This window comes from Cataglyphis hispanica, chromosome 8 (assembly GCF_021464435.1).
Source record: "Cataglyphis hispanica isolate Lineage 1 chromosome 8, ULB_Chis1_1.0, whole genome shotgun sequence".
Taxonomy (NCBI): domain Eukaryota; kingdom Metazoa; phylum Arthropoda; class Insecta; order Hymenoptera; family Formicidae; genus Cataglyphis; species Cataglyphis hispanica.
Genome location: NC_065961.1, coordinates 4,650,569 through 4,670,797, shown reverse-complemented (window position 1 = coordinate 4,670,797; position 20,229 = coordinate 4,650,569). Strand labels below are relative to the sequence as shown.

At 38.7% G+C, this 20,229-nt stretch overlaps 1 protein-coding gene and 1 long non-coding RNA gene across 5 annotated transcripts in view; one reads left to right on the top strand and one right to left on the bottom strand.

The window, feature by feature from the left end:
• LOC126851456 (MICAL-like protein 1) overlaps positions 1–20,229 on the top strand; it is a 65,050-nt gene that overhangs the window by 41,463 nt on the left and 3,358 nt on the right. For 3 of the 4 annotated variants that reach the window (XM_050595455.1, XM_050595456.1, XM_050595454.1), the window contains exons 2-5: positions 1,810–2,075; positions 7,985–8,163; positions 12,027–12,115; positions 19,899–20,225. In XM_050595455.1, the coding sequence (XP_050451412.1) occupies positions 1,924–2,075; positions 7,985–8,163; positions 12,027–12,115; positions 19,899–20,225 (747 nt within the window). In that variant the 5' untranslated portion in view covers positions 1,810–1,923. Of the gene's footprint in view, positions 1–1,809; positions 2,076–7,984; positions 8,164–12,026; positions 12,116–15,577; positions 15,632–19,898; positions 20,226–20,229 lie in introns of those variants that run through there. The other variant, XM_050595457.1, reaches the window with a different exon arrangement.
• Positions 12,471–14,590, bottom strand: LOC126851507 (uncharacterized). Its single transcript, XR_007687679.1, has 2 exons — positions 14,355–14,590; positions 12,471–13,569 (listed from the first exon to the last, which is right to left on the bottom strand). It is a non-coding gene; the product is annotated as an uncharacterized LOC126851507 (long non-coding RNA).

Here is a 20,229-nt window from a genome sequence, read left to right as displayed (position 1 = left end):
GAAAGGGACCCGTGGGATAGTTCGGCGAGCCTTGTTACGGACAGCTCACGGAGCTCGCGTTTAGTAGAAACCGGTCGGACTAGACTAAATGCGGGAGCGATCAACCACTTTCCCGTTAACTGCTTTATCCGTTCCACTTTTTTTTGCATTCGCATGATATCGCGCGTAATGTCGGAAAGCTTGATTGCATCTTAAGGTGATCTCACATACTTAAGGGAATGTTACCACGTACTCTCTGACTCATCGATTTTGATGAAAATTTTTTACGAAATAATTTTTGTCCAATGAAATTCTCTTGCAAAGCCATTAGATGCACTTCTCGGAATTTGCAGAGAAAAAAAAATTTATAAAATTCAACGCGCAATATAAATATCCTTACTGTCAAATCTGACACTTTTTTTTTATATGTTTTGCTACAAGAACAGCGAGTGACTAATAGCAGATTGCGACAAGTTATAACAAGGATATCGGATTTTAAGAACGGAAATTTCCTTAGATTTTCTCTTTATATCTGTTCTCTCCCCTTCGGAAGACCCTCCAAAATTTGATTCTATACCTTCACGATAAATAACATCACGGTTTTGTCGATCCCCCTATATGTGGCTTACGAGAAAAACAGTATTATCAAAAACGTCTTTAACTTATTAAGATCGAGGATTTTACATTACTCGTATCTGGCGTGATTTATATATCATCTTTTATTCTATAAAAATTATATTAATCTTTTACGATGTTTAAAAAATAAAGATAAATATAATTTGTATTAAAAATTATTTTTCACGAAGAAACAATAGCAATAATTTAATAATAACTATAAATATAATAATTACGTTAAACTTTATGAATTTTTTGTCTGCAAATTCCGAGAAGTGCATTGAATGGTTTTATAAGCGTACTTCATTGGAGATGAAAATTACTCAAAAATTTTTTTAACAAAATCCGTGGATCGGAGTATGTAATGTCTTCTTGTTATCGTTGGTCTACTTTTGTATTTACATCGAAAAAAGAAGATTTCTTATACAATACGCGATCCTTATACAATCGAGATGATCGCGGATGAATTTCTTAGAAGCCACCTGCCGTTATCTCCTTTATCGATTCTCTTTATCTATTTGAAAGTTTTCCAGAAGGGCGAAAAATAGAGCGGGTTTTCTCTTCTTAAATCGATCGCACGTGCCACTCATTTGTTCGTTTATTCGCGAAAATGTTGATCAATCGATCGATTCGAAATCGCGAGAAGCGTCGCGAGCCGATAAATATTTCATGACCGTATTGCTTCGACTCTTTCCGTCGTATCATATAATGTAACAATCGTCGATCCTGAATTTCTATCGAAATATTGGCGCGCTGCCTCGAATGGCTGGCGCTCAGCCTCCCGCTTTCACGTTACGCAAAACATCATTCTGGTCAATCGAGATAGTCAATGCGAACAGCGTTCGCGATTTACGGTTTGCCCTTTCATCCCCCTCCCCTTCCCCCTGATTCGAGAGCGCCGCGCTATGCGCAACCCGTTACGACGAGACACACTCGACCATCATCATCCCGAGAGCGCCGTCGATTTGCGGTGACATTCTACGTTTCCCCCCCCTTTTTTTGTCTGTTTTCTCCTCCTCTCTCTTTTGACGTTGTCCACGCGCGCGACAACCGTGACATATCGAACTATTTTCTCGAGGGATAACACTGCCGTCTATTTAAGTCAAAGATTAATTATAGATCTTGGAACTTTGTACTTAATTTACATTTTAATATCATGTCATATTATGTATTAAATACAACTAATAGACGAAATTTTTCGATTCTCTTTTTTAGAAGTCAAATTAATATCGTGGAAGCGTGGCGTCGACGCTATAAAGGATATCGACCAAGTGCAGGAGAGGAAGTCTTGCGAAGCGTGCGTGAGAGAAAAAGGAAGCTGCGAGCACGATGGGCGAGAGACGCGGTACGAAGGCCTTGGAGCTTTGGTGCCGGCGTATAACCGACGGTTATCCGGGTGTAAACGTGCAAAACATGACCACCTCCTGGAGAGACGGGTTAGCCTTCTGCGCCATGATTCATCACTTTCGGCCAGATCTCATGTAAGTCTGCAGCGAGTATTTTAATCGCCGTCTCTCGTAACACGGTGAAAGACATTACGCGGATAATAATGATGCGAGATTTTTCATTTTTCCGTTGTTTTACTAAACGAGAAAACACGCTTAACGGGGCGGTGCTTTCTCCTGTAATACGCAATTGAAACGCGATTCCTTGGGCACGATTAATCGCAATAGCCGGTCATGTGTGCTCTTAAAGGCGCGACTTAATCCTCGATTCCTGGCGCGGCTCTAAATTGTCCTCGTTAAAGTCGATTGTCTCGTAAATTACGCAACAGAGAACCGGAGACTCTTTGTTTCGACTTGGTTATGTTTCGCTTTAATTAATGGACAGTTTGTCTCTATTGCTCGCCGAGAAGATTCGTGCGATATGAAGACGTTGAGAAACATTTTTTAAATAAATGAATATTTAAAAAAAAAATGAAAAGTTTATTCGGAAATCGAGATATTGGAGAATTTTAATCTTTAAATACGCGTCAGTATTCTCGCGGAGAATTATTAAAATAGGGAATTTCTGAGGATCTCCCAAAGTGATGCAAAAGATCCAGAAATTCCGAGGCATCTCTGATGGATTGTCCCCTTCATAGTAATCCCAGGATTCCGCGTTGGTGTCGCTCGGCGACGAAGGAAGGTCCTTCTAAAAATAGAAGTTCAGTGAATTGACGATCGATAAAGCAACAGCAGCCTGTGCACCCATCACACAGGAGATGTGCGTCGGTATTTTATAGGTGATAACGGAAATTGCAACTGGAATTGTGTCGCGTTATGCAATATGAGGCCAGCGGCACTTGTACCAATCTTCATTTAAAGATATTCTTCCTCGCGCTGTCTAATCTCCTCGAGAGCTTTATCTTTCTTCAAAATTACAATACCGACAATTATAGATTTTTATCTACTTCCATATTGCATAATGGTCCAATTTATCCTGGAATATAATTTATTTTTTACACTGGCGAGACAGACAATTTATAATTTTAATAAATAAATATAATAATCATGAGATTCTATCTTTTAATATTCGCGAATTAACGAGCATATTCGTCTTTTTGTTTTCCTCGCACACATCGTTCTTTTCGTCGAATAATCAATAAATCAGGAATAAAAAAGATAGACAACATCGCGGAGATTTATTTGTCTTCAATTATTCATGAAGACTAACGACATCTCAAGTTTTCTTGGCGGGCGTTCAAATAAACACTCTCCGGTAGATCGTAAACATCTGATAATTATTACAATCACATGTTTGGCGTCGTTGACGCGAACGGATAAACAACGCGGGTAGAATATATTTGTTGGCACGTAGATGCGCATTTTTAGAGAATCTTCGTAAGGGAAATAATACATCGCGTCATACGCGATTAATATGTATTTCGATAATCTTACGATGCGAAATGTAGAGAGGATGAACCGCGAAAGAGTCTTGGATCGTTGCCCGTCGAACCTCATACCGCGAATGAAAATATTCTATTATATTATGGAATAAGCACGTTCTTAAAGAGGCATACCCGTTTGAAATCTCGAAAAATGAGTGTATTGCTAAGAATTTGATAAAAATGTATAATTTTTTTTAAGATATTAATACAATATTATAAAGTACTTAAATAAAAATTTATATCTTAAAAAAAATTTCTTTTAAAAGTTATGCGAATATTTGCAGAACTTCTCCAATTTTAGTCTGCATGAAAGCGTTTGTTTATCGTATCTGAAATCGAAAATACAAGTTTTTTTTTTATTGAATATATTAATAGATATCTGATATTCAAGCATTTTTCAAAATTTTAAAAAATATAACTATAAACATAATAAAATAAAATATAAATTTATAAATATTTGCATAACAATTTTCAGTTTAAAAAAATTTTTTTAAACTGAAAATTTTTATTTAAGTACTTAATGATATCGTATCAGTATTATAAAAAAATAAAAAAATAAAAAATTTTTATTAAATTATTAGGCTGCAAAAAATCTAGAAAATATACTTATTTTTCGATAATTCAAACGGATATGTCTTTTAAGAGAAACATATTCTTCGTTCACGTAGACATGAGAGGTCTAATTCTACTTTGTTGTTTTTAAAAAAAGCTTCTTGTCTAGCTTTCTATCAATTTTATTCTGCTCTCACTCGATCGTATCTTGGTAGAATTAGAAAAGTGGAATTATTTTTTTTTGCAGATTGAAACACGGAAATGTATGCCTTTATTTATCTCGATATTTCTATGATTGAATGGAGACTGTCATTTACAAGAAATGATTTAAAATGATATGGAGATTTGCACTTTTTCAAAAATATCTTCTTAGGAGCAGTAATGACACTTTCTTTTCTGTAAGAAAAGATATTTTATTATAGATAGCTGAATATGCAAAAATTTCCTTCAGAATAATCGGCACTTTAAGACTCAAGATCTCACGCCGAAGGGAATTTGCTTTTTATCGCTGACGGAAGGATCATAGCGAGGCTATCCTTCATTTCTTCTTCTTCTTATTGTCTCGACTAGCCCGACAAAAATCCACTCGAACATAACGGCAAAGAGGTAGTAAAACGGCGAGAAATTTTCTTTTACTACCTTGCGTTTTCGCGGTTGAAACGAAATTCTCTCCTTTTTCATTCTTTTTTCTTCTCCCGAAGCGAATCAATTCAACTTTCAAGGAAGATTTCACGCGCAATGCTCGCGTAACGCGTCTTGATTATCGCCTTATTAAAGTAGATGCGTGCGATTGAAAATTACAGAAGATGGTCGGATCAGTCGATTCGCGACCTTTGTCGTCGAGTAGCCGCGTATAAAAGAGCCATAAGCGTATCCCGGAAGAGTATCACGTGAGAGAATATCTCGAAGATCTCTGGGACGAGTGAAAGTGAAACCGACAGGTGTGCCTCGAACCGATCGAAGGAGAGAATCGCGCGGCAAAGGGCAGACCTTTCTGCGCCTTTAGTGAAATTCATGCGGCCACATTAATTCGACAGAAGGATACGAATTGAATTTTTGCTCGCGACACCGCCACCATTCGATCGACGAGAACGTAATATTTACACAACTGCAAATTTTTTCTCCACGTCTTCCATCAAGATACTGTCAGCTCGGTCGCGTCGCGAATTAACATTCGACGTGCATGACGTTTCACCCACGTTAGATCCCCATCGCGTTTCATGAGAACGGAGATTTCGCGGAGAGGTTTCTCCCTCTTTCGGAGATGATACGTAGCGATTAACCGGGTCGAATGGCACGGATGAAATATCGCCAATAAGCTGAAAGACAGACGTAGTCGAACTCGTGTGGCTTTTTTGCGTCTGCGAAAGGAGAAAGGGAGAGACGGAAGGGAGGAGAGAATAAAAGTGGTGGGTGTGGCACCTCGGTCTCTTCGCTGAAAGTCTGACTCATCTCGTGACCTCGTACCCGGGACGACGGTAGTCCGTCGTCTATCAGATCCCGAATTTATCGCGCGAGTCGGTCGGACGTTATCGCCATTATTAGAGGAGAGAAATATTGGCGAGAGGGAATGATATACTTTTTTCGTGTATCAGTCGACCTAAGGATAATCCCCTGAACTTTGAAATATCCCTTCGAACTTCTGCTTCGATTCTCCTTCGCCTTTTCGTAATACTATACATAGAATTTGCCGAGATGTATGCACACGAGATGTATACACACACGCGCGCTCGCGAGGGATAAGGGACGTGTCGATTTCACGCTCCACATAAACCGCAACAAGGGGTTTTTAACATCCGCGCTGGTTGTTATCGCGTTATCAATCGAGCAGTCGAACAGATGCTCGTCTTTCGACCCAGAATTTTAAGTATTATCCTCAACCGTCGAGCAATATGCACCGATGCGGCTTCTTATGCATATCGATTCGCCTAAAAGTGGAGCACATTTCGTAGTAGTCTCGAAAAAAATGTGTGTGCGTGTATGTGCATATACCGGCAGCACGCTATAAAGAGAAAAGTGTTTGACAGATTATTAATTAATGTATGTATAGAATAATCGATTGTACAAAAGTTCGCAGAAAAATCTGCTACGATAAAAGCGAAATATTATATTCTTGAATTTTAACTTTCCTAGCCACGCTCTTTCGACGATGCTTAAGCCTTCTTTTCAGGACACTTGATCCTAAATCACCTTCTCCTTTGAGTTCTATCTGAATAGATCCCTGGGATGTGCTGGTTGAAAATTTTGTCGGCAATATCGCGATTTCATCTCGACAAGTCGACTCTTATTTACATCAATAACGTCAACTTGTATTTGTAATAACTCTGAAATGTAGCGAAAAATATATACGAGGGAAGATAATCAAAAGTTTGATTATTTCCACTCAATCAAAATTTCATCGCGTTTCCCCGTCTTTATAAATAATGTATGTTTCAATGAATCGTCTCTCTGGATGGGGCAGGTCGTTTGGCCCAATGTGTACGAGATAAATTATACATTCGCGGAACATTTTCAGTCATGCGGAAATTTACCACGCTACAAAGACGCAATCCGATAGAGTCGCCTACGCATTTCCGGTATATTCCGTTTCCGTTGTACGGCATATAATGATACGCTAAACCGATTCCAATACACGCGACAAATAACATTGACGATCGTATTCGGACATGTTGCACTTTGATTTCTGCCCGCTCTTGCCTCACGACTTTTTCATTCATTTTTCAGCTAAAATAATAAGTAGTGCACATTTTAGGTTGGCAAAATTCCATATTTTTAGGATAAAATCCATGTCAGTGGTAAAAACCGATATTTAACTGGAAAAAAACTGGTCTTTTCTATTAAAAATGTTAAAATAAATAAGTAGAACATTTTTTTATCTTTATTTTTGTCAACTGAGTGTTTTTTTTTTTAATTTAAGCTTTATCCAAATAATAAAATATAATATAAATAAAATATGAAAACCACATAATGAATTAGGTTCCGACATAACGAATAAATCAGTTTTTTATTAGAAGGTATTGAGTGTAAATGTGATATATTGATAAAAAAATTTTCAATCTTGTTACTATTATATACACATTTTTTTTTATTAAACTAAAAATTAATATAAAATTTAATAATAAACATTCATATATCCCTGAAAAGTTTTGGTTTTCAAAAACTTCAATATTAATTTAAATTAAAAATAATTTCATTATTATAATAATTTCACTTCTTTAAACTATAGTGATTAATATAATTTATCAATTAAAGCAAAAATATCTTTTTACAAAATATCTTTTTATAAAATAATATAAATATATTTTAATGTTACATATTGTATAGTTATTTTTATAGGTCTTGCTATTTTATTCCATTGGATAAAATCCGGGATCCGTAAAGATCGGAATTTACCATGACTTTTTCCACTCACTGGTTTTTTCCAGCCAATCCTACATTTTAGATTATTCATAAATTGTAGGAATTACAAACAGAAGTATCGTTTTTATAAAGCATTTTCTCTTATATTAAAAATATTTCCTCACGTTTTCTCTTTAGCATTCAGCGTCACATCCGTTGCCAATTTAGGTTTTATTTAAGCGAGATATAATTGCGAGGAATTTTTCGCGATTGTCTCGCATATTCCCTTAATAAAGACCGAGCACACTTAACCCGCGTGATATCGTTTGCGAGTTACATATTCAGCGATTAGCAGCATCGTGCTGGTTATTTATACTTGCTTTAATGAAAAAAGCGATTCTCGCGCCCACGAGAAGCCGACAGTGTGATTAATTCAAGGAATCCTTTTTACACATTCGACGTTTCATCGAGTGGCCTTCGAAGCGAATAAATATGAATGTGGCTGGCGAGATGGATACATAGAAAAGAAATGAGTAGCACGAAGATTGGTATACTGCTTATAATGAAGGATAAAAAAGAGATGAATAGCGATTTTAAGGGTTGTAGTTTCCATTTTTTTTTTTGTTACAGTGATTTCGACGGCCTGAATAAGGACGATGTGTACAGAAACAACGAGTTGGCCTTTAGAACGGCCGAGCAACATCTCGGGATTCCTGCTCTTTTGGATGCCGAGGATATGGCGTCTTGCACGGTTCCCGATCGATTGTCGATTCTCACCTACCTCTCGCAATTTTACCAAACCTTTGGAGGTAAGTCTTTTTTGCCCGCAATCAGCCTGTCCGTTAAACGCGCGCGTCGATAAGAGTTGGAGAAAAAAAAAATAATGTTTGCTTTGAGCGTCGTTTGTTTAGACACTTGGTCGCGTGAAGAGTAAATTCAGACGCGTTGAAAGATTTAATTCATTCCTCCTGTCTCGTCGCTATATTAAATTCTCCTGATGAAACGTGGAATAAATCCGAGCAATTCGTACATCGAATTCATTTTGATGAGCTGCATTCGGCAGCCTCATATTTTTTCCAGATCTGACCTAAATAGGTCTATTGCAAATAGTCTCGGGGAGAATGCACGACGATTCTGGTGCCAGTTTTTGTTTCCAATCTATCTATCGATCGTTCGCTCGGATACAATCTCAGGAAAAAGTACGCCAGCCGAATCTTTGTCAAAGATTTTTTCCTAAAAAAAAGCATTCGATTTCGATTATTGTGGTATTTCTTTTATCATTCAATGCGAATGTTGAAAAGTGAGTTTTCGAAATCCTCCTGGTTTACATAATTTACTTTACTATAGGAGATCGATTGTCATGTGATTTTGATCGAAACGAAGCGAATGAAAGAAAAATCTCGTATAAATCTCTCGGTTTACATGATCACGTATGTATATGAGATTTTTCTATTAAACGAGCTTTGCAATTCTCGCGTCGTGTTTTTCTCTCTTTAACGTGTACGACATCGCGTTCCGATTCCGAGAAGCGCGAGAACTGGGGAAAAAAAAGGAACGGTTTTATCAGCGCACACATCACGTTTCGCTTTCCGGCGGAAATCAGGCGAGTTCGATTGACAGGAGTATGACGTTTCGAAACGTCGCAACACGTTAACGTCTCACCCGTTACTAAATAGGCCAAATAGGTGATGCCGATCAAACGGGCACGTGTCAGCGATTGGCTTCCCAGCTTTCTCCTCGACGTCTATCTATCTCTCTCCCTCTCCCTCTCTCTCTCTCTCTCTCTCTCTCTCTCTCTTTCTCTCTCACAATTGTCCCTCCGATTAATATCTCGCGAGTGACGTTCGTCGCGGAAGTTGCCCTATACAAGCGCAAGGTCGGTTGTCTGTCATTCGACAAGGTGAATTTCCAGACGCGAAGTACAAATGGTTTTAAAAATCGCCAACTTTAAATTCCCGAACGAATTATGGAATAAACTTTCTTTAATATATTTTTGTATATTTTGTCAAAATTCTTTGATACTGTTTAAATATATATTCGCGGTGATCCAATTTTCCTCGCATCGTAGGTAGCGTCGTCTTGCAAAAAGCGAGAGAAAACTTGTGTACGGCGTTCTATTTAATTCCTTGTTTTTGTCCGCCCGGTCGGGGAGGCCACTGATTATCAGCAGCAATTACTGCCTGTCCGACCGCGAGGTTGGCTTTGAAAATTTGAGTAGCCACTTGTTGAGCCGCGCGCGTTACAAGATTTGCATTCTTTTCCCGCGGCTTTTCCACCATTCTCCCATCTCGCGATCGGAAAATTAGCGACGATGCATCGATCCTTTGCGTTATCGTTTGCAACCACTTGTTGAACAAATTATTATTACGCGTCGTCGTTGTCGTTGTTGCGAAATTTTCAACCGAATCGAACCATCTCGCGAATGCGCGCGAACGCGACAAAAGGATATTTGATTTCTTTTTTCGATGCATATTTATATGCCATTTATACCGTAATTACTGAGGATAAATTTTTCTCCGTGCGATAAAATTGATAAGTTTTTTTTTTAAAGCGATTTTAATGTGGTTCAATTTTCCTTCTTAGTTTACGATATGAACGTTGATAGCTAAACTTTAATAATAAATTCAAATATTTCACACGCGATTTTTCTCCTTTTTCTCGCCTTTTCCGCATCGAGAAGGTTGTAGCGTGAATTATTTCAATTTCTAACTCCCGGCTTCGCGTTCTCGCTTTGAAATCCGGCGGCGTTTCGTTACGCAAAGCGATTTAATAACGCGTGATTACTTTCCTCGCCACAATTCTTCTCTTTCAATCGCAGTTACGAAATAGGAAGCGCATCATTTGCTAGGGATATCATTTGAGTTCGAATTGTGAAAAATTTTCTAAAAATCCATACACATTTTTGTCTGATGTTTTAGATCTGAAAGAAATTTCAGACAATCTGTCTTAGTCATCAGAGTCATTTTTCTAAAAGTTCAGAAGAATGTGTCTGCAAAAAAGCTGCGGACACTTTATCCGAAGTTTCAATCAATTTTTTTACAGTATACGTCGACACGTAAGCTGAAGCCGTAATCTATTAAAAATCCACCCGCGTTCTCTCGGCTTCTATAATCTTATAGAATTCTCCGTAGATTAACCGTCCCGTTAACCTTTAAACGACGGTTAATCTCGATCTTGCGGGGCACGAGACCCTTTTCCTCACGGTTGCGCCGTAAATGCCCGCACGGCTGCAAATTAACGCGGTTCGTGAGGACCTATCCCGTTTCTCAAATCACTACCTACAACGAGGAAATTGCCACATTGCTCGCGGTAGTCGACGTCCTGTCCGCTTTTATAGCTACATTAGACCGCGCCACTCGAGATAGAGTCGACGCGCGATCGTCTCCCGACCAACGATAGCGTTTCGTGGACGCTCTTGTCCCGCATTAGTACAAGTAAGCGGAAGGTGGAGGTACATTTATCGTACGGAGAGGGTGCCGACTATGTATGTGTGTGCGCACTTTACATGGTATAGATATCATCCTTAACGGTGTATCGCGTAGTAATGGGGAAAGAATAAATGCACATTTCCTCGAGAAGCCTACGAGAGTTATTTTCTATTTTTTTTCTACACAGAGTGAGCCCAAATGTTGTAGCCAAACTTTGAGATTTTATAGGAAACTCAATTTTGAACAAAAAGTTTCCTATAAATATGGACCGAAAAATGCTTCCTTAAAAAGTTAGTATCCCAAAAGCTCTGAAATTACGATTTTTATACATTTTATATATTTTTACAGTGTGTTCCATAAATTTTGAGATAAGTTTCAAATGTACAAAAAAATGTGTTTTTTTTACAACATAAATGAAGAGTATTCTTAAAAAGCTCTACCGTCAATAGCCGAAAAAATACTTTTTGATACATTTGAAATTGATTATCTTAAAATCTGTGAAATGTATTAAAATTACTTTGGTCTCATTTGAAAGTTAATTTAATTCTCTATAACTTTTGTTTCGGTACGTTTTGTTAAAAGACGCATATTCTCTGATATTATTTATCAAAATGTATAAAATAATCATGATTTCAGAGATATTTAGGTGCTAACTTTTCATAGAACACTTTTTGTTCAGAATTAAATTAAGTTTTTTAAATTAAAATCTCAAAGTCTGGCCGGAATGTTTGGGCCCACCCTATATTGCAGAGAGGCGCTACAAGCGTGGAAAAATGTCACGAGAGAGAAGAATGTATTGGTCGTAGATTGATCTCGACGTATATGGTACATAAGTAAGCGATTTTATGTATGAGTTGGACAACTTTTCTTCGTACTGCCTTGCAAAAGAGTCAATATTATTGTTCAAACAGAAGCGTATTTCCGCTTCCATTCTTCTCGCACTAATACCGACCCGCAATAGCGATACCTTCAGCTTCTCGCGTATAAATATTCACGCCACGAAGGAAAGTTCCATCAACTATATCGGTCTTTCATCGATATGTAATTACAACGAGCAACGTGGAATTGCTTCCGTCTTAAGTCTCTCGTTAAAAGAAACCAGTGGTTTACATTTTAATAAATATATATTTTCGCGTTAAACTTTAACTATTCTTTCCACCAAGAAGCTTGTTCCTTGAATGAAACGAAAAAGAAAAATAAATGGCTAAAGCGATTGATGGAATATATATTGCGTCTTGTTGCAGGATCTTCGCCCAGTCGTCTGGCAACGAACAGAACAACCGAGACCGCCGATGAGAGGATCGCCCCTGTTCCGGAATCTCCTAAACAAAAGGTACGCCATAATTATAATATCATTAATTGATCGATCGGAGGCAAAGACACGCTTCTCATGACTTTCTTTTGCCGGCTCCCTCTCTTTCCCCTTTTTTAGTACAAACGTCATATAATTTTGTACGCGGTGGTTTTGTAAGTCAGGCTTGAAAATTTTCCTTAAGCTTTCCCAGAAGCGGAGAACCATCATCTTGTAACACGTTATTGAGTCACGCACTAAAATTCATTTATTCATCTTTATACAAGATACGAGAGATATATCGTGTGAATCGCTTTATCTTGCGTTGTATCTTTCATTTTCTATAAAAATAACGTTTTCGACATTCAACGTGTTAATAATATCTTCTTTTACCCTCTTTTTCTTTCTTTTTTTTTTTGTCTCTATCCAATTATCATCGCGAGACCACTTTGTCATTCATTTTCACACTCGTATTCGTAAAAACGTCGGGAAGACGCACGATTAAAATAGAGTCTAAAAAATTCTATTTGGATCTTTTCTCGCAATCGAGAGAAATAATCTCGAAGAAACTCCGATCGCTCGTTCGTGCGCGGTTTACCTTGACACCGGATGTCATCTCGGGTTGCAACACAAATGCCGTCATTGCGTTTGCGTAATCACGCGCGCATTATCGACACACAGGCGTCGTCCCCCTTTTCTCGTCATCCTTTATTTTTTTTTATATATATATATATATTCGCCCTTTTTCCTTTATCTCTCGCTTGACGACCGGTCGAAGATGAGTGCGTAGGCGAGACGAGATAGACTGACGCTCGTACGCACGTTAGTCATACACACACACATACACACACGCACACACGCGCGCGCCGCGCGAACGATCGATTATATTTTTGTGTCAACTCTACACATCTGTATTTACGCAAAATTCATTAAATTTATGTGTATTCGATAAATTTAATAACAATAAATGGACATGATGTTATGCAATGTGAGACCAAATGTGACGTTTGCCTTCAACAAATATCATATATACATTGTACATTCAGTAGCTTGTGTGTGCTTTTTGCGAATGATTAATTACAAAATGCTCTCATCGATATTTAAAGATATGTTATTATTATAATATGTGAGTCTGTCCTCGTGCAATGTCAAGGTTTGTCATGTGTTTATTTTGTTCGTCACGGTTAGTTGTAGGGACGAAACTTAAATACTCTCGTCAAATAAAATTTATTTCGATAACTCTTTCGCGTCCTAGCAAAATGACTTGAAGAAACACTGCCACGAATGATCGCGAAACGAAACCCCGCGACGCGAGAAAATGCGCGATTGGCGTGCACGCGGTTATCTGTCACGGAGATCCATTTAGCCGGCGATTTTCTGGCCGACAATGACCGTTTCTGTCAGTCACTTCGCGTCGTCTTCGTGATCCCAATTCCCGGACACTTCCTGGTAGGTGCTCGTCTGCTACCTGGATCCTTAATCAGGGTGTCTATTCTCTGGAAAATCAAGAAAATCAAGAAATTATCATGGAATTTTATTGGGACTCGGGGATTTTTTTTTTAATTTTTACCTTTTGATAATTTAATTTTTTTCTTGTATTGTGAGAACTTGACAATTCGCCGATAAGCAAAGTTGTGAATTATGTGTTTAAAATGTATTATGAATATATATTTGTCTCTGTTTATATATTCGATGTTTTAAGAAAATATTGAATATGTAGTACATATTGTATTATTGTAGTTTTTAATGATAAAAATAATTAATGCTAATTAAATTTTTAAGGATAAGAAAATAGTAATATTATGGAAGTAAAAAATGTTTATCTTACGAAAGCTATTTCGGTTTTTTTCAGGATGCAAATTTAGCACTTAAAACTTAAGTCGCTCTGTATTTTTGCTTTGTATATCAATGAAAAAAAAACACATACAATAGAAAATTTTATTTTAAATAAAATTTCACCAAAAAAAAAAACTAAAATAATTTTTTTACTTGAAATTTTGAATAAAACTATCTGGAAGATCAGGAAATAATTTTTATAAGATTCGAGTAGGCACCTTGTTAAAATAATCGGGAGAACATTTGTATTCACCGATGACAGCGTGTACATGAGAGAAAAAGAGAGAGAGAGAGAGAGAGAGAGAGAGAGAGAGAGAGATAAAGAAGCAATGCGCGTCGAAGGGGTAAGCGAGGGTAACCGAGTTGTTGGTAAAAGACGGGAAGAAAACGTTCGATCAATTTTCTTTATAAAGTTAAAGTTTCGACAACATACTTATCCACATACTTATTCGCTTGCGGAACATATGTATGCCTTCAACAATCGCCAACATCTCACTGGATAGAATCGCGCACGTCGTGAACACGAAATTGCAGTGGCTCCGAATAGTTTCCTCGTGGATCTTTCCAAGAACCCGTAGATAGCTCGTCGGTCTTCCCCAACCACATTATTTTCAAGCGATTCACGGATACAATCGCCCCTCCGCCTCCCCCACGTCTCGACCAGGAATCCATCGAAGGAACCTGAAAATGTATTATTACTCGAAACAGAAGTCACGCGCATACCTAAGTTCAGAATTGAATGATCTGAAAAAGAATTGACTGAAACTTCAGACAAAGTGTTTGCAGCTTTTTTTTTTGCAGGCACACTGTTTGAATTTTCGGAAAAATAATCTGATGATTTAACAATAAGACATATTGTCTAAAATTTCTTTCGAATATCCACATCTGAAAATTCAGCCGAAAATGTGTATTTTAAAATAAATTTTGTAAATTAGATTCTATTACAAAATTGCGACAATCTGGCGATGAATAAGACGAGCAAAGTCGTTTTCCACGTCCACGCGTATTATTACGACGCTCCGATAGGTTGAGATATCGCGTGCATATCGTGGCGGTACTAATTACTTTTATCGCGGGCTCGTTATCAATGCACACACGCGTCACATTCTCTTCGTCTTGAGAACTCGAGGCTGCTGGTCTGTGTTCTTAGTGCTCAGGCTGATTCGCGAAATTGACGAAAGGTCAAGAAGAGACGTTGCTCACCAACGTGTCGGTAGTAACTCGTTTTACGAGTCGAAGAGGAACGAGAACGGATAGACGACGGACGCTCGCGCGTGGGTCGAGTTTTGTTCATTATGGTTCGCATAATGTTCGTCCGGTCGTAGTTAAAGCCGCCACGCGTGAGTCACGCGGCGAACTCACATACACACACACACACACATACACACACTCTTGTTAAGCTTACAACGGCGGACGTCCATTTTGGTTGACGTTGGATCAACGAAAAGTCGAGTTCTACGTAAAATCCGCTCGGTGAATTATCCAAAATCAGGTAAAAAAAAAAAAGAAAGATAAAGGAGAAGGAATTAAAATGAATATAATCTGTAGACAATAATCGCGTATCAAGTCATATGAAAACCCAGAAATTGCCGGAAATCCTTGTACTGTGAAACGCGTGTTGTTTAATCTCTCCCCCTTCCCCTCTCATCGTATCTTTTTGTTCTCCAGGAGGAAAGCTTGGACTTAATGGGGCAATATAAACCTGAAATATTCTGCTAGAAGGTAATTTTGCTTTGTCGTTATTGTTTTGCTTGGTTGTGGTTGTTGGGTAAGCTGATGCATGCTCGCATGTCTCGAACACGCTGTCCGGTGTACGCATAGACCTTTCGATAACACGACGCATGTGTGGTTTTTGAAAAAGACGACAGATTATTTAATCAGGGTGTCTACTCCCTGGAAAAACATGGAAAATTTGGAATTCTCAGGACATTTTTTAAAAAATTCTCTTTTTGATCATTTTGCTCTTATAGGTTGTAAATTATATATTTAAAATATATTATAAATACATGTATATATATATATATATATATATATATATATATATATATATTTGTTTATATATTCAATGTCTTAACAAAATATTAAATATGCAATGTATATTTTTATTTTACTTTTTAGTGATAAAAAATAAAAAAGTTTAAGTTAAAAAAATTTATCTTAACGAAAGCTATTCAAAATTACTTGAAAAATCAGGAAATTTTCAGAGAATTTCCAGGAAAATTTTTTACAGGATTTGAGTAGACACTCTGTTAACGTTTTCCTGTTAACAATGTAAAAGTAGAACTTGGCGCGCTCTGCGGTTGTGATTTTCATAGAGGAAGAAAGAAAAAAAAAAGAGAGTAAGCTTGTGCGACGTTAATCCAGGCATTGAGGCTCGTTTCTTGCACGTGATGGCCGAGGAATGTCTCTTGTTACTTGTTACTAGAAATTGTTACATTTCCTCGTGTCATGCTGGCTAACGACACCGACTTACGTCGCATCTTTATATTCACCGTCCATTTTTTTATTTTTTTTTTTTATTTTTTATGGTAATACGACACGAGTCCTTCGCCGTGTTCTTGAATGATAAAAAAATCGCGTTAAAAAAATAATTCTTCGTCGCGGCGTATTTTTTCGAATAGATGAAAACGAATTTACGACGGTGCTGCGGAAATACCGTGAAAATCCCGTCGCGATCGGACACCATCAAAATAGACAGACAACTCGATTGTGTGTCCCGACGTGAAATATTCTTGTACGTCGGTATCGCTACACGGATACCAGGCCGAAAGAATCGATCCGGGGACACGATCAATCCTCCTGTCTCGCACTCTTCCAGACGACACGTCGCCCGTCGGTCTCGCCTCGCTTCGCTTCGCGTCGTGTACCTTTGATAGAAGAGGTAGTTGATCGAGCTTGACCAATAAACTCTGTCACCCGGAAGCGGCCGTCCGAGAACGTTCGTCACTTGTGTAGCATTTTTCGGAACCGAGCAAGAGTGTGTGTGTGTGTAACTGAGAGAGAGAGAGAGAGAGAGAGAGAGAGAGAGAGAGAGACAGAGATAAACTTGCATCTCTGATTCTTTCGTTTGCATTTGAAGCGAGAGCTTGATACTCGAACGATTACGTTTGCCTTGTTTACTTTATATTGAAGTTTATATCGCGTCTACATTACAAAGCCCGGTAAACGATCGAGGAAAGTAATAATTAATCATGCGCGGAGAGACTCGGCGAAGCGCGACGTTCTATTTATATGTCATTGCCACTCGTTGCGTGTAGCCGATGTATGTATGTATGCACGCACGCACGCACGCACGCACGCACGCACGCACGCACGCACGCACGCACGCACGCACGCACGCACGCACGCACGCATGCACGCACGCACGCACGCACGCACGCACGCACGCACGCACGCACGCACGCACGCACGCACGCACGCACGCACGCACGCACGCACGCACGCACGCACGCACGCACGCACGCACGCACGCACGCACGCACGCACGCACGCACGCACGCACGCGCTCCTTCGCTCACGCAATAGAAATCGGACGCGCGGTCAGCAGCCTCTCTACAGTTCCACACAGTCGTGACTGTAATTCTGTTTTCCGGGGCGAGAGACTACGAGGAACGGTAAGAGAAAACGTCCGAAAATTCGCGCTATCTTTGATCTCTCTCTCTCATTCCGGATTAAGGAAATCGATCTTGCGATATTTGCACGGTGTTTGTCAAAATTTTCGAGTGACGCACGTAGGTAGAAAGATAAACAAATTAGTTCAGATTATTTTTATACGATACGTAAGCGACGTCACTTACGTGTAATAATATTTCGCCTTTATCGTCCGATCGGATTAATTAATCGCGTGCTTAATATTCCTCAAGGAAATCGATACGTCAGCGATGTTTGCGCTCTCGCGTATATGAAACACTATCATTACGAAAGCTCGACAGATACGGCTCGTTTTCGTTGATTTGATTAAATTAAATCGCGATTAATCAAGCTATATGGTAGGTACTGTAATTCTCGTTCATTAATACGTTATTTGCGATAATAATTTCGATTATATAAAGAAAGAATTCGCATTGGTTTTAGAGATCTTACAGATAGAGAGTAAATACTTTATTTTTTTTTTATTATACCAACCCGCGATCGATCGCCGCTTTATTTAACCGCCTATGTAAAACTCATGCACGTGATATTCGATGAAAGTTTAATAGAAATTGATTTTGCGGTTAGCAACCTATCATCCATGCCATTTTTCAGCGCGTGCGAGGAGGATTAATATATATATATATAGGAGGGGGGTCTCTCTTATGAAAGCACGATGCGACGAAAAAAAAAAACTTAGAGATAGGTTGATTATATGAGTCATCGGTTTTTAATCAAATCAGTTTTCCGTCACACAACACATCGTCTCATTTACATACGATATACGCGATAAAAATAATCGGCGAACGAATGCACTTCGAGACGATCTCTCTACTGTAGAAATTTCCTCGGTTCGATCTTTCGAACGAATGAATTTTAACTTTTCCGACGAAGAGTAAAACGCTCCATTGAACGTCCATAATATCGGAAACTCGTTCAACTTTTCAACATATTGCCGTGTGTTAGAGGTAGTTCGCGAGCGGACAAAGAATCCTTTTCCTATCGATACGTCGAGGAAAATTCCAAGAAGGTATTTCAAGAAAAAGAATAAACGTTCGCGATCCGTTACTTTGAGTCGTACAGTTTCTGCGAACGACGCGCATCTCATTTTCTCATAACGAAGATTTAACGCGGACGTCATTTCCCGCTTTCTTATCCCGCTTGCAAAGCGACGTCCTCCTTACATTACGGTCGTGTGATGTACACACCGGACGTATAGAATCGCCGCAGCGATTCGATGCATTATTGGATTCACCGGAGAACGTTGGTTGCATACCGCGATAATACCACGGAGATGTATGACCGACCGGTATTGTGGAAATTCGCTGGCTGGCTGGTGTATGGAAAGTTAGAACGGCAAAAGGCCGACGACGACGAGATGCTCGTCGATATCCAATGGCTCGTTACAAATGCGACCTACAATTTGTCAATATTTATCTTCGGCTATATGCGCGCGCGCTCTTTCAACCGAGAAGAAACCATCTCCGGCATGTGTAATAATATCGCTGACATTTGGCGCTTAACCCTTCGAGGATGGCTTTTTTCTTTTTTTTTTCCCTTTTCTCTCTTTTTTTCTTTTTTGAAAATCAAACTTGTACAAAATTTATAAAGGCATTTATTTAACGAAAACAAACATAGTTTTGATTAAAGATGAGTTAAAATATGAAATTTCTTTAAGCAATTAGTTACACAGAGACTCACGTTTTTCACATTCATATATTTTGATTCTGATCTTCTTTCTTTTTTTCTCATTGACTGGTTACAAATGACGCATCTTCTTTATTTTCTTTTCTTTTCTTTTTCTTTTTTACCAAACTCAGATTGAATGAAAGAAGGGAAATGCCTATCGATAAGTCTCTTCTTCTAGACTTGTTCTTCTGGTTCCAATTGATTTCATGATTAATAATTTTTCTTTATTTTTGATTTTGAGTAATTGAACTCTGAAGTAACTAAATTAATTCCAGTCTCAGAAAATTTCAAATTTTAGGAGGGAAATTAATGAAAAAAAATGTAATATTTATTGATTAAAATTAAAAATTTATATATATCTATTTTTCATTTTTTGTGAAAAAAAATTTTTAAATGTATATAAACGTTTGCTGTCCTCAAAGGATTAAAGATTCAACTTTCATGAATTGTTTCGCTAACGTAGATGCATCTAATTTAGACTAATTTAGATTAATTTGAAGCAATTATCTCCGTGAAAAAAAAAAAGAAAAAATACAATGGTGACGGTAAATGACAGCTGCCTGCATAAAATCGCATGTCGCACTTTGTTCATTCGCTGACTGTGCTCGCTGGAGAACGAAATGAAGGAAGTAATTATTATGTGTCTCATGTGTTCGACCTGATAACGCAGGTGGGGTCGCGTCTGGGGATGCGGAGGGATCCGTGCGCCGCGTGCGGGCTGCCGGTCTTCCTGGCGGAGAAGCTGCTGATAGCGCGCGCTCCTTATCACCGTACCTGCTTCCGGTGTGCACGCTGCGGCAACCAACTAACGCCGGGCAACTACTACGAGACCGAGGAAGGCCAGTATTGCTGCGAAACGTGTCCGGACGAGGAGGTACTGCTGCCCGCCAGCGTGCGTTGCAAATACGCTGAATCGACGATGATGCCGAGCGCGGAACAGGAGAGGAGTAGTGAACCGTCAAGGCCGCTTAGCGACGAAGAAAAAACAGAGATGAAGGTTC